The following is a 19,226-nucleotide window of genomic DNA, read 5'->3' on the forward strand; positions in this document are numbered from 1 at the left end:
TGAATTATATCAATTCGAGGTCAAGTATTTATCAGTTATTCGAAATATAATCTCCGGCGACAAATGAGCGTTGAGAATCCTTGTCGGGCTCACAACGTTTTATCAAAATTACTAAAAAATTAATGGAAATAAAATCATTCAAAATTCACATGAAAGTCATTCGTTACTTCAACAAGGTACACACTTTAAAGAATCGATTCCCCTCCGACTTTCAGGATCCCCTGGTATTATTCACAACATTCAACTTCGATTGGATCGGTACAAATTATGTTCAAATACGTCTTAAACGTACTTGTCCGGCCCATCACTTTTTATTCAAATTGCTCATTCGAAAACAAATCAGGGCTGTTCTTTAATGACAAATATAATAAAATGGATAGAAATAAAAATAATATCTCCAAGTAATTTGAACTTGATTGTTCGCAAGTTCGTATAGCAATATCCACTTCTCATTTTCTTCAGTGAACACATACCATTCGGTAAGAACCAATGAAAATGAGAAATAATCAGGCGCATTACTAGAAATTTTTGAACCTACTCAGCCATGCAATGTTTTTTTTTCTATAGTCACGTACACATTTTGATAAATATCACTAGTCGAGTACGACACGTGGATTCCTGGAATTTGAAGAAAAATGATTTTGTTGTGAATTATGACTCCATATAATATAAATAGATTAATCAACTTCATCTTTCATTTTCGTTTCATTTTGACAAGAGCGATTCGAAGGAAAATTATTTTCTCGGGAATTACTGTTCCTTAATATTAACACATGCATTAACTTCGTTTTTGATTTGTATTCGAATGAGCAATTTGAATAAAAAGTGATGGGCCGGACAAGTACGTTTAAGACGTATTTGAACATAATTTGTACCGATCCAATCGAAGTTGAATGTTGTGAATAATACCAGGGGATCCTGAAAGTCGGAGGGGAATCGATTCTTTAAAGTGTGTACCTTGTTGAAGTAACGAATGACTTTCATGTGAATTTTGAATGATTTTATTTCCATTAATTTTTTAGTAATTTTGATAAAACGTTGTGAGCCCGACAAGGATTCTCAACGCTCATTTGTCGCCGGAGATTATATTTCGAATAACTGATAAATACTTGACCTCGAATTGATATAATTCATTTTAGTACTGCACGTAACTTCCGTTATGACTTTTTTTATTAACTTTTTTCTTGAAAATAATTATCATGAATTTCAATTAAAGTTTCCGATTTGTTCGATAAATATTTCAAATTATCAATAAAAACTTGGCCAACAATTGATATCATACATTTTTATACTGCATGTAACTTGGATAGTTTATTTTTCAATTTGTCCAATATTTATGAATTTTTTTGAAAATTTTTTATTTTTCTTTACAGAATTTTTTCGATTGTTTTTTATTTTTGTTGAATTTTTTTGAAGTTTTCAGTTTTTCGTTTATTATTTGTATAGAATTTTTTTCCTGGTTCTGAATCTTTTTTCTATGTCATCCAGAAACAAGAGACCATCAATGTACTTGTCCCAACCTTTTTTTCCCAAGGGGTATCGACATTCACGTATTGAATCGTTGACTGAATCATTCAATTTTAACGTCATGAAATTGTGTTTTAATACGCGTTGAGAATCCTCTTCGGGCTCCGAACGTTTCATCAAAAATACTAAAAAATCAATGACCAAAAAAATCCCAAAATCTTGCTTCCCAATAATAAGAAAGATGTCAACCCATTCCTTTTTAACCAGAACATATGAAAATCGTTAAAAATTTACAACAAACTAATTTGTTACTTTAAGAATGTACAGACTTTCAGAATCCCTTGGTATTATTCACAACATTCAACTTCGATTATATCGGTACAAATTATGTTCAAATACGTCTTAAACGTACTTGTCCGGCCCATCACTTTTTATTCAAATTGCTTATTCGAAAAAAAAATCAAAAAGGAAGGCAGTCCATGTGTTAATATTAGTGAACAGTATTCCCTGAGAAAATAATTTTTCGTCGAAATACAGGATCGCTCTTATCGAAATGAAACGAAAATAACAAAATCACTTTTCTTCGAATTCCAGAAATCGTGCTTGTCGTACTCGACTCGTGATATTTATTAAATTATGTACGTGACTATAGAAAAAAGAATATTAGATGGCTGAATAGAGGTGAAAATTTCTAGTAATGCAACTTATTATTTATCATTTTCATTGGTTCCTACCGAATGGTTTGTGTTCTCAGAAGGAAATGAGAAGTCAAAATTCTTGTTATTGCAATATAAATTTAAGAACAATCAAGTTCAAATTACTTCGAGATATTATTTTTATGGTAAATATTAGGAAGTGCGGCTTTTCTGAAAATCGAAGTTACATTTTTTTTGTTATATGAAGCGCGTTAATTGGTCACCACTAACGATATTCCGTCGAGGGAGGCTGACGTTTGATATAAAAACCATAAGTTATGGGACTTTGAAATTGTTGGAAAAATATGATGAAATGGTATATTTGAATATTTTAGAGTTCACAACAGGACTGGAACACACACACACACACACATACGCGCGCGCGCGCGCACACACACCTTGTCCGGAACCGCACACACATTGAAGGAATTCTAAACCCGCCCAGTGATACCATACGTACATCGAATATGCTGTGAATACACCCACCGATTTCACATGAACATCGCGTGTGTGTATCCAGCACATCTTTTGATGTGTTTGCGGAATCGTCATGTAGGTTTAGAACACTTTCAATGGATGTGCGAGATCGTTGGGTGGATTTACAACACTTTCCATGGGTGTCTGGTGTCGCTGGGCGGGTTTAGAGTACCGTTGATGTGTGCGCGGGCGCGTGTGTGCGTACGTGCGTGTGTGTGTGTAACTCATGGTTTTTATGGAAAATGTTAGCCCCCCCCGACGAAATATCATTAGTGGTGACCGATTGAAGCAGTCCAGACGAAAAAAAAAATTTTATCCCTATTTTTGGAAAAAGCCGCACTTCCGAATATTTACCATTTTTATTTCTATCCATTTTATCATATTTGTGATCACAGAACAGCCCTGATTCTTTTTCGAATGAGCAATTTGAATAAAAAGTGATGGGCCGGACAAGTACGTTTAAGGTATTACTGGATGGATAGCCCAGCCGATAAATTGTACCTGATCGGAATTTCCGTACTTCGTGATGCAATAAAAATCTGAAAAAATTTAGTAACATTTGGAACTTATTAACTAATTTATTAACTAATTTAGCAAATTTCGATTTTTTGCAGAATTTTCGTGGATTTTTGAAATTCCCTTTTTTAAATTTTTTAAGAGGCTCTATTTGTACATTTTTGATCCAGTAACCTTGAGACTTTTCAAAACTGATGATAAATATGTCTTCTAAAACATATCCAAAATTCAAATTTTTCAAAATTTTTTGAAGAAATTTCAAATATCCACGAAAATTCTGAAAAAATTCATGAGCATTTGGAAAAATATACACTTCGTAAAAAAAAAAAACAATAGGTCACCGCAGAATCATTGAATAATTAATTGTCCAAATAGTTAGTTATTCGCTTTTGGACAATATTATTATTGATAATTGTTGTTCATAGCTTTCCAAATGTTGTTGATTTTTTCCAGATTTTTAATGCATCACGAAGTACAGAAATTCCAATCAGATATAATTTTTGGTCGAGCTATCCATCCAGTTATACTTTAAGACGTATTTGAACATAGTTTGTACCGATCCAATCGAAGTTGAATGTTGTGAATAATACCAGGAGATTCGGAAAGTCCGACGGGAATCGGTTTTTAAAGTCTGTACCGTATTAAAATAACAAATGACTTTGATGTAAATTTTTAACGATTTTCATATGTTCTGGTTAAAAAGGAATGGGTTGACATTTTTCTTATTATTGGGAGCAAGATTTTGGGATTTTTTATGGCCATTGATTTTTTTGTAATTTCGATGAAACGTTCGGAGCCCGAAGAGGATTCTTAACGCTTATTAAAACACAATTTCATGACGTTAAAATTGAATGACTTAGTCAATGATTCAGTACGTGAATGTCGATAACTTTTAAATAAATACATGTTATTCTGATAATAAAAATACTTGGCCTCGAATTGATATAATAAATTTTTGTACTGCACGTAACTTCCGTTATAACTTTTTTTTCATGAACTTGTTTTTTCTCGAAAATAATTATTATGAATAATTAGTGGCTCCTATGATTGAAACGTCAATTTTTCAATTAGAGTTTCCGATTTTTTCAGTAAATATTCCAAATTATCAATAAAAACTTGGCCTCCATTTTATATCATACATTTTTCCACTGTACGTAACTTGGATAGTAAATTTTTCAATTTGTTCAATATTTATGAATAAAAATAAAAATTTTTTATTTCTCTTTATAGAATTTTTTTCCTGATTTATACTTTTTTTTAAATTTGAATAACATTTTTTCCATTGTTTTTATATTTGGTTTTTTATTTCTATCCAACTTTTTTCCTGGTTTTGAATTTTTTTCTATATCATCACGAAACAAGGGACCTTCAATGTACTTGTCTCAACCTTTTTTTCCCTAGGGTATTATCATTCGAAGTTAATAAACTTGAGATTTTAGCTGTTGCGATTGACCATCCTCATTGACCTATTGAGCTACGAGCTTGATTGAATAGATGATAATGGAGTAGAATTATTCTATTTGAAATTTGTTAAATATGTTTATATTGTCCAATTCAAAAGCAAATGATATCCCCATAAAAAACTTTTTAAAAGTAAAAAAATTACGCCCAGTATTGAAAAGTTGCATTCTTGTTTAAAATTGTATTTGTTATATTTTTTCTCTAATTGCACCGGCATACAAAAAAAAGTGATAAGTACCTGGAACCGGACCCATCAATCTCTACGAAATTCGGCCTACTGAACCCGAATACGGGGTCAGATTGGCCAATATATCTCTAAAATTTTGAGTAAATTTCAAAAAACCGAAAAAATGGCGGAAAATCGCTGTTAAAGGCATGATAAAAGTTGCAACCTGTTGCATTGGTCGTTCGAAGAGAGGAGAATCCATTACAAGAGAAGGACGGTTTAAGATTGAAGAATTTTTTCCCTTCTCATATTACTTGCAGAAAATGAAAAAAAAATTCAATTAAGCAAAATTCAAACCAAAGAACAATCATGCCTGCGATAGTTTTATGTTCAAGTTTTTTATACAATTTTCCCTAGTTTCTAGTTTATTGAATAAAGAATATACAGATCTTTTTTTTTGTACAGTTTAAGATGAATAATGCATGTTCAAAGCATGTAAAAACTATTTTTTGGCGGAAGTATGCGTGATCGGGACTCTAGCCACTGATTCGGATTGAGTTGCTCGAAATTCGTAAAGAACAATTTTAGCCAAAAACCATGCATGCTAAGTTTTTATTCAAAAGCTTGATTTTTTTCTAGATTTTTAAAGAAAGTCATAAAAACAAACATCACTAATACTTGGCTTGATTGAATTAATATGATCATATTCTTGTAAAGGAACAAAATGAATAATTAGTGGAAAAAATATAATAAATGTGGGAACGGGTTCCCAGAGCTCAGGATTACGAGCCTGAGGGGCCAGAGATTAGGCGACAGAGGAGGAGGGGAGTTAGTCGAACAACGTCGAGCATCGAGTTAACGTCGCGTCTCCTAACGATTATTAATCTCATAATTTTCATAATATTAATTATCTTCTTGAATAAAGTTTAACTTTTTTTGAATTAATATTTCGCACTGTCCTTACCCACATAAATAACATTATCAGCAAAGTTGCGATTTTTTAATACTTGGCGTAATTTTTTTACTTTTAAACATTTTTTTATGGGGATTCAGTTCACTAAAAATACGTGATATTTATTTTTCATTTTGACAATTACCATTCTTGGGATCCTCAGAATCTCGTTCTTTTGAATTGTTCAAAGGTCCTAAAACCGTTTCCAGCATATCACTGCACACTTGCATGCTTGGTTCTACGATAAATTCGATGAACCCAATTTGTGACTCTGCAACGAGAGTGTTGTTTCGATCGCAAAGTGGTGAAAATGGCAGCCCAAGAGCTTGTTCTTTGTCACCTTGTCTGAAGAACTCTTCGAGCAGCTGCATCGTCCATCTAGAAGAAAAAATAACGGTAAATATTCAGAAGAGCAACTGAACAGGTACATCTTCAATATTGGTATATTCGGTAATGCGATACAACGATATGGGGAAGGTTCTGTGACTTGGCGAAAAAATGTTGTTATCCGAACTAAAATTCCTTGTTCTTGGATATTTTCATGATGATCATGGATGAAGAATGAATCTGTATTTGTACCGATGATGAAGATTCCATCTTTTAGCCGGATGTGATATATCACAACAATGAAGAACCAGGCTGACCGCCTTACTTTTGTCAACACTCGACTCGGCCAGACTCAACAGATTTTTCATATTCTTCAGTTGTTGAAAATGGAAACTCATATCTGTTGCAAGAACCATGTCGATGACCAATGACCTAAATTCACGGAATTCTTCCTTGGCAAGATTTTGTAGAATATTGCATTCATCCTCTCGCAGGATCCTAAGGACATAAAGATATATAGGTAAATCAGACAAACAAATTATATAAGACGATTCGAGAAATTGTGTATATCTAACGCAAGTACATTGGGGTGTTTAAAAAAAATTGATATTTTTTCTTTCTTCCATAGAAAATATTATTCCTTTGAAGAAAAAGTAATCATTTCGAAATTAAGATGGTTTAACCTAATTTTCTGCTGGTTCTCAAAAGGAGTTCGTATGTTATTTCATTTAACAAATACAATGACATTTTTTTAGCACTCAGAAAAAACAAATTTTCCCATTAGACCCTGATGTTGTTAGAATTCGATTATTCCAATAGAGTTTGGCGCATTTCTGCAAACAGTTTATTAATTATTTTTTTTGTACTACCACATATGAACCGTGAATTCAATGAATGTTTAATGGCCGTCAATTTTATATTTTATTGAACAATTATTATTCAATTATCCTGTATTTTTCATGCACATGATTTTCAATTCATATCACATACCAAATGACGATCTCGCATCAACATATGAACCAAAAATATAAAAGTGGTAAATATTTCCATCAACTAGAAATTAGAAATCTGGACTAACTATAGTAACCTCTTTGTAAGATTTCCCTGAAAAGTGAACCATCTCGAAGAGTAAGCATAAAGAAAATCTTTAAAAATTATAGAATTCATAGCCAAAATCGAAACAGATTTCTATCGGAAAATAGATAAAAACAGGAAAATTGCTTGAGTAATATTAAAATTTGTTTCAAGCACCTGAACTTTGGCGTTATCGTATTCTTTCAGAGTAGTAAATTTTCCATTGAAGCTTCGAGGGAAGGATATCTTTGTTTTCAACCCCTCAAGGCACATACTAAGTATTTTTACATAAAAAGGTTCCTATCAAGCTATTCAAATGAATTTAAAAAAAACTTGTATATGAACTATGCGGGGTGAGATTGACACCCCAAATATCTCGATAACTATAGACGTCACAAAAAAACGTTTTAGATAAAGATTGTACGGTGCAAAAAGGGTCATCAAATGCGACTACTTTTTTTTTATTTCGGTGGAGGCACTGACGCTCAGTGAAGGTCACCTCCACTTTTTAAAATGGTACGTTACATTTTTTTTTAATTATCTTGAAGAGCATTGCAAAGTGCGCAAAAAAATTCGGGGGTCAAAGTCGTTCCGGGTCATTCTAGATCAAAAGGTGACGAAAACTTTTTTTTTAAGTGAAAGGAACTTTATCCACAAAATTTGATCAAAGTGATTACCATTGGAGCCTATGTAATCTTCTTATCACGGATTGTGTAGATTTTCTTATCATTTCGGCACTTATCGAGTCACATGCTCTAACAATTCTCTCTCTCATATCTTCAGGCGTAGTTAAACGTTCTTTATAAACGAAATCTTTTGAGTATCCCGGCAAGAAAAATGTTAGAGGCGTCAAGTCTGATGAACGAGCCAGCCACGATACAAGTCCTTTACATCCAATCCAACGATTTGGATATCTCTCTTGCAACTCATTTCAAGCTATCAGAGAAAAATGTGCCGGACGCCCATCGTGTTGATCCTCTTATGGCCGAGCCATTTATTTATAAATTACTTGTTAGATAGTTTAAAGTATATTGATTAATTGTCGTAAATGTATTTTATCGTTAAATCGTATAATTTCGAAATGTTCAGTACGAATCGCTTCTTCTTGTGAAACCGAATTCCTCCTACTATACGAAACCTCTTTTAGTCAATTGCGAAACGTATTTCACAGATTCTCAGACTTTCGAGTTCCTTCACTTCTAAGAAACGTAAACGAAATGCACAATTCATTGCAAGAACCCGGAACGACACTCACTCACTTAGACACACTTTTATATTTTTGCATACGCATTTGCTCAACGGTCTAAATTCTTACGCTGCAATTTCCTAATATCGGAAGCATCGATAGAGAATTGACAACCGAAATTCGTTAGTCTTTCGCTAATCTTCGGTCTAAGCGGAGCTCCTCAGGTATTATTACCTTGAGTCCGACTCTTATTCCAGGTTTTTACAAGATAGTTAATAGTTACGCGTTTTCGAATCTTCGCGATCAAGCATCATTACTCGAGGGCTAGTGAGGCACTGAGGTGCAGCGTTTCTTTACTTCTTGAAGGCAAATAAGAGCTCATTAAGCAATTATTTACATATCCAAACCTTCAAAGTACGAATAATAAAAATCCAAAAATCAAAAATTATTTCGATATATTATATTCACAAATTTATCGAATGTACTACGCGATTTGTGTTCGTGAGTATGCCGACTACACTGTCTTCGAGGAGACCCGCAATGCTCTGCGTCAGCACGTCTCAGATTACACATAGAACATCGACCCGTAAGTCCAAACCTGTATCACCTTTTATTTCATTTATGTTATATGATTGTAAACAAGAGGAAGTAGACTGCGATCTTATTCGACTGTAATCTAAATCTCCAATTCCGATTCTTTAATAAACCAGTTAACGTGTTACTTTTAAATTCTGTTTCTGTGTCTTGTCCTATATCAATCTTCTTGAAATTCCATATTGTATATTAGCAACCGTAATAGGTGCGCCTAGCGCTTTAATAGCTATTCCGAACATCTACTTTTTTTATCTCTTCTCCTTTTTACTCAATTATTTATTTGTTTATCTGAGAGATTAGTAACTTTAATATTTGTTATTCGTTACTTTCCTCTCAGCCCGCTTGTTCTCACGTTCGGGCATAACAATCTTACATTCTGTTCCTTGCTTTTTAAAGGTATCTCTTCCAATAAGGGACCTAATAGTTCGTGAAAGGGTATTCTTCCTAACATTGATTGCTTTCGATGAAATAAGGGCTTACAATTCTGTCCTCAATAATCCCACACTATGCATTCACTGACCAAATCGGGGGCACATGGAAAAAAAAGTTTATTTCACTTTTTGATCTTGAATGACCATTTAAAAAACTGAAGGTGACCTTCACTGTGTGTCAGCGCCACCACCAAAATAAAAAATGGTCTGATTTTATGACCCCTTCCGCATCATATAACTTTTGTCTGAAACACTTTTTTGTGACGTCGATAGTTACGGAGATATACGAAATGACAACAGTTAGTGCCTCACCCTATATAATACCAGCCCAATTAAAAAATAAACGGGATTCATGAAACAGTTCAACGAAACAATCTTAGCCCACTTTTGATTTGATATGGGTTGATTTTTTGGTCGTTAGGCTTCATTGCTTTTTTATAGAAGATTTATTTAACTGTATAACTTTGTTCTTTCGCTTTACTTTCATGCTTTCTTGTAGTATTGACAAGGCTACATATATATATAAAGAAAAGAAACTTCTTTAAAATTGAATTCTACCGCGCTCGAGCCCGGAGAAAAGTAGCGTGGGTAAAGTAGGGAATAGACTACACAGGGGATTAGCACATGTTGACAGGAAGAGAAAGGAGATTCTAACCTGAAATTCTTAATATTAAGGAATGAACGGATCGACTAGAAGATAAAAAACTTAATTGTCGTTTCTTTGTTACAGGTAAGAATATAAGTGTAAATAGTGTAAATAGTGTATAAAGATAACAACAATAAATCTTTGTTACAGAGCAACACAATCGTTTACTCATCAGTGTCGATCCTAACCTAAAATTAGACTCGTAGAGCGGATTAGCATTATAAAACGACAATTTTGTCTATAAGTAAAATGGAAAAACTAAAGTTCGAATTTATGGTGAAAGGAAGCTCCGATGGAAAATCAAATTGGATAGCCCTAACTTCAAATACTACGAGTGAAGAGAAAACGTATGTTATCCCGGAGCAATACCAACCAGTAACACAACACACAGAGGTAATAAATACTAGCACTTTTAAGAAAGTTAGAGCCACACTACAAAAAAGACACCAAATAAGAAAAGTCCGGATACAGCTAGATGAGGCAGGATTAAAAGATTACATCGACGAGGATGGAAATTTGCAATTTAAAGAATATCTGTTAGAAGAAAAGACACAGGAACAACGAGCTGCGGCTACAGGAGGTCTTACAGAAGAAATGCTAATGAAAATATTGGAACAATTCTCCAATAAAAAGACTGAAAGTAATAACAGTAAAAACCTAAAAAAACTATCAGAAAAATTTGTCCTAGAGAAATTTACAAACAAAAGTTCCAGCGGGACCCAGTGGATGGAACTATTTGAAAGAGAGTGCGATAGATTAGACGCACAGAAAGATGAAGAAAAAATTGAAATCCTTAGACTATTCTTGGAAGGATCGTGCTTGGACTGGTACAGCTCCATGCTCATAAAGTTCACACTAGACTCGGCGTGGGAAATCTGGAAGGAAAATTTTAAAGAGACGTACGCGAATAAAGGCTGGACCCCAATAAAATATACAATCTTATTCAAATACGTAAACGGATCACTACTTGACTACGCACTAAAAAGAAAGAATGCTGCTCGAAATGAATAAATCAATGGATAACAGCACTTTAATTGATTTAATAGCGACAGGATTGCCAGATTTCGTGACAAATAGAATCAACAGGGAGGCATTAAAAGAAACGGAAAGTCTTTTTAACGAACTCAGAAGTCTAGAACATTTGGTAAAAAAGAGTACTTACGAGAAAAAGAAATACACAAACCAAAACGTATGAGAGAAAGACCAAGAGAAAAAGCCATATCAAATATGCGAAAAAAAGGGAAAAATAAACCGCTATCACCCTGAGCAATCGTGCTGGTTTAAAAACAAGGGAAAAATGAAGAAGACAAGAGAAACCAAACAAAATACGTAAACAGCTCGGAAATAGAGGCTGAACTAAGCAATACAGATACAAAAAACTAGAAACCCCACCATTAATCAAAGTAAAACTATTGCTGCACAATATACCTTAGAAACATTCGGGTTATACGACTCGGGTTCAAATGTTTCTTTAATAAATTCAAAATTATTAAAACAGAAAAATGGAGAAATTGGTGCACAAAACACAAAGCTTCGGACGATTAATGGTGAAAAGAAAATGAAAGGCATGGTTAGAATAAAAGTTCAAATGTTCGAAACAGAAAAAGAAACCGATTTAGTGGTGATAGTTGAGGAGAACTTTGATCACGATGTCCTAATTGGATTAGACATGATAAAAAAATTTAAACTAATACAAGACGAAAACCTAAAAATCACACAGAAGACACCAGACGAAACCGGGAAGAAGAAGAACCCAAAGAGAGAGAGCGAAAACCAAAATCTAAGCGGAGGAAAACTCTTAATAAACTTTAACGAACATATGGAACGTGAAAACTTCAAAATAGGGGTAAGCCAGTTGAACATTCAGCAAAAAGAAGAAATAAATAAACTAATAGGAAAATACAAAACGGTCTTCGCAAGGGACAAATACGACATAGGTAAAGTGAGAGAATATGAGGCCCACATTGACCTGCTAGTCGACAGATATTGCAGCAAGAGGCCCTACAAATGTACCATAGAAGATAGAAAAGAAATTAATGAACAAATCGAAAAACTATTGAAAAAAAATCTTATAGAGGAATCATATAGCCCGTTTGCAGCTCCAGTAACACTGGCATTCAAGAAAGAAGAGAACAAAAAAACAAGATTATGCGTAGATTTCAGAGATCTGAATAAAATCGTAGTTCCTCAAGCCCAACGATTCCCACGGATAGAAGACCTGATGATAAAAACGAGGAACTGCAAATATTTTTCAACATTGGATATAAACTCGGCCTTCTGGTCGATTCCACTACGAATCGAGGATAGGAGAAAGATAGGTTTCGTAACCCAAGAAGGACACTTCCAATGGACGTGCCTACCATTCGGGTTAAAGACGGCACCAGCAATATTCCAAAGGATACTGAGTAATATTTTGAGAAAGTACGAACTTACAAGTTTTGCAGTCAACTATATAGACGATATTCTGATATTCTCGAAGTCGTTCACCGAACACATAAATCATTTAGCGAAACGACTGGAAGGAATAGTAAAAGAAGGTTTCAGATTAAAACTCACAAAATGTGTCTTCGCAGAAAGCTCAGTAAAATACTTGGGACACATCATAGAAGAGAATACCGTAAGACCGGTAAAAGACAATCTGATATCAGTTAGAAATTTCCCAGTACCAAAAACACAGAAAAATATAAGACAATTTCTGGGGAAAATAAACTTTTACCACGAGTATATAGAAAAAAGTGCCACAATATTAGAACCATTACATAATCTACTACGAAAAGGCGTAAACTTCGTATAGTCGGAGGAGGAGTGTCAACAGTCGTTCGACAAAATTAAGGATCTGCTATGCTCCCAACCGATTCTGGCAATATTTGATCAAGACCTACCAATAAATATTTGTACAGATGCATAATTACAAGGAATTGGAGCAGTCCTAAAACAGACGCAATTAGACGGAAAAGAAAAACCAGTGGCATACTTTTCAAAAAAATTAAAAGAAGCAGAAAAAAAGAAAAAAGCTGTGTACCTGGAGTGCCTAGCGATAAAGGAAGCCGTAAAATACTGGCATTATATATATATATATATATATATTAGGGTGGTTCAAGAAAAGTTTTCTCCTATCATCTCAAAAGTTTGTAGGCGATATAACAAAAATTCTCTTGCAAGAGCAGCCCCATAATTTGATTCTGCGAGACGCTCAACGGATTTTCGTTTTTCCATATAAATGACGGGGTGAATTTTTTTTTCGTATTCTTCAAATAAAACTATTAAAAAAATTTTTCCCATGATTTCACTTTTGTAGGAAATTAAATTCTCTACAAAAAAGTTCTGATGTATCGGCTCGCCCTGTGATATGAACTTTGTATATAGTTGATACGTGATATCAGACACTAATTTGAGCACTTTTCAAGGGCGGTTTTAACTCTCAAATCCCGGTCCTCTAAAGATTAACGGTTAAATTGTTAAACTGCTAACGCTGCTAAACTACGTAGTTAGGGAGCTGGCGAGCAAATTTCCTATATTAGGCCAGGAAACGGGGGGTTTGGCTGTGATTCATTTCTAATCTGAAAGCCGTCAGTGCCATTACACGCGTAATGGTCCCCCAAACTTAACTGAATAATTGTGGACAAAAAATTATTATCTTTTTATTTGTTATCAACAAATTAGTGAAAGAAAACGCATTTTTTGGGGGTTTTTCGCTTATAAAACGAAAACTAATGGAGCTATGAGAAAGCAATCTATAGACGAAATGTAGAGAACAAAAATGCGAAGAGAATGAGCCCCGAAACGACCCGATCGATTAACAATTAACGGAGAAAATTAAAAAACATTAAAAAGTAGTGTTTTTTCAAAAATTTCTATCGTCGCTAATTTTAAAGATGGATCATTTTTTTTTGTACGATTGTAGGTTTCGATAGATACTTTCTTTGTGAAAAATCCAGGCCCTGTCGGATAATTAGTTTATTAGTTATAACACTCAGAAGTTGAGAGGGTCATTTTTTTCGGCAAGGCTGATCGCCTGGAGGTCGTCCAATTTAAATTTATTAAACCAATTTTGAAAGAAGTGTTCAGCTACCTACGCATATCTTCGTTTTTCATCCAAATGGTGAAGAAGTAGATGAAAAACGGGTGCAAAGAGGAGCGACAACGGCCGAGCGCGTGAAAGTGGTCGAGTGGTGGGGGTTGACAAGCAATCGCGGGGAGCGCAGTAATAGAAGCGCGCTCGGCACAAGCCATGTAAACTCACATTGGGTTATCTCAGCAACTATATGAGCTATTTCAACATATTTTTTTTCATTCCGGGGTAGCTGGACCTGCGGAAATTGATTCTGCACTCAGGATTCGTAGAAAATGACTGGAACAATGTTAATTTGGTAAATGAGGATAAAATGCTGTGGGATAAGTGTAATTTTAAAAGGCGAACAGCTTTTCTATTAAGAAACACATGAATAATTTTTATTTCACAAAGTTCACGGAAAAAGTCGACCTTAACGCCAACGGAAAGGGCGGTTAAACAGCACGCCTTTAGAGTTTTTTATCAACTTCAGCTGTGGTTAGGGAACGCAGATGTGATAGCAACAGACTGGGGGTGGAAAGTGGGGGACAATAGACTGGGCCAAAAAAATTGAACAATTTTTTTTCTTGACGGTACTCTGAAAATATTGTTCATGACGATAAAAAAAAAGTTTCCAGAAAGTTTAAGCTTTTAATAATAATATTAAGAGGTGCATCATTGCAGTTATTGATTTTTCAATAGTTGCCGCGTTTTTTGCATAAAATTCGGACTTAGTCAATTTTAAAAAATTTTTTCATCTCTTACCCTTGTAGGAAATTGAATTCCCCACATAAAAGCTCTCTTAGTAAACTTTCGTAAGATGAGCCCATTCCTTGTAATCGAGCCTTAAACATTGGTATATTTTTTCAATTTTTTACTTTGTATTCGGGATTTCCAAAATGACCTTAAATATCAATATTTTTTCAAGACCATGGATTTTTCTTAAGGGAAATTTAGTGCTCTACAAAAAAGGTCTCTTCACATTTTTCGATAAACTCACTCCTTTCAAAGCTATTTGATGTTAAAGTTAATTTTTAAAGTATTTAACCGTTTATTTTGCGTCAAACATAATTGTCTCCACTTGTATCATAAATTTATAACTCAAATATTACAAATATTTTTTTTCTGGCATGCCACCAAAGTTTTTTTTCAAAAAATCAAAATTTATTAGGGTATTACTTCAAAACCATAAACTTCCCCTAGGAAAAAAAAGGTTGGGACAAGTACATTGATGGTCCCTCGTTTGCTGATAATTCCATCCATGAAAAAAACTTTGAAACAAAATTTTTATAAAAAATGGGCAAAAAAATTATTTTATAAAAAAAATACAGAACAATTCGAAAAAAATTTCACAAATCTTGAAAAAGCATTATCTTTAAAAAAAACTAAACTGTATCTATTTTTTACAGTGTTAAAAGAATCAAATAACAAGTAAAAAATAAAAACCGAAAAATCGCGCTTGAAATCATTTTGGAAACCGATGCCTCATTCTTCTTATTTGATTCGAAGGGCTAAATCAATTTAAAAAAATTCCATCTAATTTACGTACAGCATTAAAAACTATTATATCAATTCGAGGCCAAGTATTTTCTAATAAATTGAAAAAAGTTACCATTTGAGTTACGTGCAGCACTAAAATTTATGATATCAATCGAAGGACAAGTAATTTATGAGTAACTCCAAATTTCAACATTATGGAACTTTTTTAAGAAGCTTTTAAATCCAAAAAAATCACATGCAAGCTAGTCATTTCTTACTCTATGGTGGCAGAGACAATCGATTTTTTTCTGACTTTCAGGAGCTACTGATATTATTCACAATATTCGACGTCGATTGGATCGATAGAAATTATGTTTAAATATGAGTTAAAAGTACTTGTCCGGCCCATCACTTTCCATTAAACTTATTATATTTAAATAAAAATCAAGGCTTTTCAGAATTGTTGGAGCACAAATATTCATGCAGAGGGAATTTAGAGAGTTATCTTCAAGTAATTTTCTCTTAATTGCACTAATTTCATAAGAATGGAAACAAATTGTCCTGTAATATACAAAAGATGTTATTGTGCATCGACAAATAAAAAACATTTTGCACATTTTATATGTTGAAGCTTCCAAAATAACTCCCCAGTTTGTATTGCTATGACGGCAGTTTTTACTTGTCACTTCTTCCAGCGAACGAATTTCATTCGGCATAACTAACCTAAATCGCATTTCAATAAATTCTTAACCGGATTCTCCCGTACAGTTTCGTTTTTTTATGATTGATTTTTATTTGATTTAAATGAAAAGTGATGGGCCGGACAAGTACTTTTAACTCATATTTAAACATAATTTCTATCGATCCAATCGACGTCGAATATTGTGAATAATCTCAGTAGCTCCTGAAAGTCTGAAAAAAATCGATTGTCTCTGCCACCATAGAGTAAGAAATGACTAGCTTGCATGTGATTTTTTTGGATTTAAAAGCTTCTTAAAAAAGTTCCATAATGTTGAAATTTGGAGTTACTCATAAATTACTTGTCCTTCGATTGATATCATAAATTTTAGTGCTGCACGTAACTCAAATGGTAACTTTTTTCAATTTATTAGAAAATACTTGGCCTCGAATTGATATAATAGTTTTTAATGCTGTACGTAAATTAGATGGAATTTTTTTAAATTGATTTAGCCCTTCGAATCAAATAAGAAGAATGAGGCATCGGTTTCCAAAATGATTTCAAGGGCGATTTTTCGGTTTATTATTTTTTACTTGTTATTTGATTCTTTTGACACTTTAAAAAATAGATGCAGATTATTTTTTTTTTAATATAACGTTTTTTCAAGATTTGTAAAATTTTTTTCGAATTGTTCTGTATTTTTTTTTGTGAAATAATTTTTTTTACAATTAAAAAAAAAAAATTTTTCCAAGTTTTTTTATGGATGTAAAAGTGTATACGTATGCAAATAAATGAATTGAGATAAATGAATCAATTTTTTTTTACTATTAGAATAATTTAAATATAATAAAAATTGATTTTGTTGATAAACAATTTTTTGATTGAAGTAATACCCTAATAAATTTTGATTTTTTGAAAAAAACTTTAGTGGCATGCCAGAAAAAAAATATTTGTAATATTTGAGTTATAAATTTATGATACAAGTGGAGACAATTATGTTTGACGCAAAATAAACGGTTAAATACTTTAAAAATTAACTTTAACATCAAATAACTTTGAAAGGAGTGAGTTTATCGAAAAATGTGAAGAGACCTTTTTTGTAGAGCACTAAATTTCCCTTAAGAATAATCCATGGTCTTGAAAAAATATTGATATTTAAGGTCATTTTGGAAATCCCGAATACAAAGTAAAAAATTGAAAAAATATACCAATGTTTAAGGCTCGATTACAAGGAATGGGCTCGTCTTACGAAAGTTTACTAAGAGAGCTTTTTTGTGGGGAATTTAATTTCCTACAAGGATAAGAGATGAAAAAATTTTTTAAAATTGACTAAGTCCGAATTTTATGCAAAAAACACGGCAACTATTGAAAAATCAATAACTGCAATGATGCACCTCTTAATATTATTATTAAAAGCTTAAACTTTCTGGAAACTTTTTTTTTATCGTCATGAACAATATTTTCAGAGTACCGTCAAGAAAAAAAATTGTTCAATTTTTTTGGCCCAGTCTAGGGGACAACCGATTAATACCGATGGAGAGTACCGATCCTCCTATTCCCAAGTAGTTGCTCGATCACATTTCGTGTTCCTGCAGTAAAAAAGGGTGCATAGATGCTTCGTGTAGCTGTAGAAAACATGGTCTGCAGTGCACACTGTATGGACTGACATACGTCACAATTTGGAGGCACAATATCAGCAAGAACACTCAGACAATGAAAGCGAAATGGAGGATAATGATTTAATTGAAATTGAAACTAGCATCCTCGGTGGAAGTACGAATGAATTTGTCAACGAATCGGAGGTTCCAAAATCCGCTAAAAGAATAAAACTCTAATAATTACTGTTTCCGATCTGCGTTTCGTAATATTAATAATGAGCGTTTTGATTACTTTTATCTGTAGAAAAACTGTAAAATAAGTTTGTTAAATGTGTTCTTAATAAACAAGCTCGGACTTTGCAAAATTCGATGACAAGATACTTCAATAAATACTATTTCCAGTCTGCCTTTTGTAATATTTATAATAAGTGTTATTACTATTATATGTATACAAAAACTGAAAAATAAAAATTATTCATGTGTTTCTTAATAGAAAAGCTGTTCGCCTTTTAAAATTACACTTATCCCACAGCATTTTATCCTCATTTACCAAATTAACATTGTTCCAGTCATTTTCTACGAATCCTGAGTGCAGAATCAATTTCCGCAGGTCCAGCTACCCCGGAATGAAAAAAAATATGTTGAAATAGCTCATATAGTTGCTGAGATAACCCAATGTGAGTTTACATGGCTTGTGCCGAGCGCGCTTCTATTACTGCGCTCCCCGCGATTGCTTGTCAACCCCCACCACTCGACCACTTTCACGCGCTCGGCCGTTGTCGCTCCTCTTTGCACCCGTTTTTCATCTACTTCTTCACCATTTGGATGAAAAACGAAGATATGCGTAGGTAGCTGAACACTTCTTTCAAAATTGGTTTAATAAATTTAAATTGGACGACCTCCAGGCGATCAGCCTTGCCGAAAAAAATGACCCTCTCAACTTCTGAGTGTTATAACTAATAAACTAATTATCCGACAGGGCCTGGATTTTTCACAAAGAAAGTATCTATCGAAACCTACAATCGTACAAAAAAAAATGATCCATCTTTAAAATTAGCGACGATAGAAATTTTTGAAAAAACACTACTTTTTAATGTTTTTTAATTTTCTCCGTTAATTGTTAATCGATCGGGTCGTTTCGGGGCTCATTCTCTTCGCATTTTTGTTCTCTACATTTCGTCTATAGATTGCTTTCTCATAGCTCCATTAGTTTTCGTTTTATAAGCGAAAAACCCCAAAAAAATGCGTTTTCTTTCACTAATTTGTTGATAACAAATAAAAAGATAATAATTTTTTGTCCACAATTATTCAGTTAAGTTTGGGGGACCATTACGCGTGTAATGGCACTGACGGCTTTCAGATTAGAAATGAATCACAGTCTGAGGAATTTAGAGCTCCGTTTCCTGGCCTATATGATTAGCTCACGT

General features: G+C 33.4%; 1 protein-coding gene across 12 annotated transcripts in view; it reads right to left on the reverse strand.

The window, feature by feature from the left end:
• Nucleotides 1-19,226, reverse strand: part of LOC122408384 (calcium/calmodulin-dependent 3',5'-cyclic nucleotide phosphodiesterase 1-like) — an 885,001-nt gene that overhangs the window by 70,281 nt on the left and 795,494 nt on the right. For 11 of the 12 annotated variants that reach the window (XM_043415134.1, XM_043415133.1, XM_043415135.1 and 8 more), the window contains 2 exons: nt 6,314-6,559; nt 5,880-6,112 (listed from right to left, as the gene is read on the reverse strand). In XM_043415134.1, the coding sequence (XP_043271069.1) occupies nt 5,880-6,112; nt 6,314-6,559 (479 nt within the window). The remainder of the gene's footprint in view (nt 1-5,879; nt 6,113-6,313; nt 6,560-19,226) is intronic. The other variant, XR_006260480.1, reaches the window with a different exon arrangement.

The sequence above is a fragment of the Venturia canescens genome, chromosome 3 (genome assembly GCF_019457755.1).
Source record: "Venturia canescens isolate UGA chromosome 3, ASM1945775v1, whole genome shotgun sequence".
NCBI classification, from domain to species: domain Eukaryota; kingdom Metazoa; phylum Arthropoda; class Insecta; order Hymenoptera; family Ichneumonidae; genus Venturia; species Venturia canescens.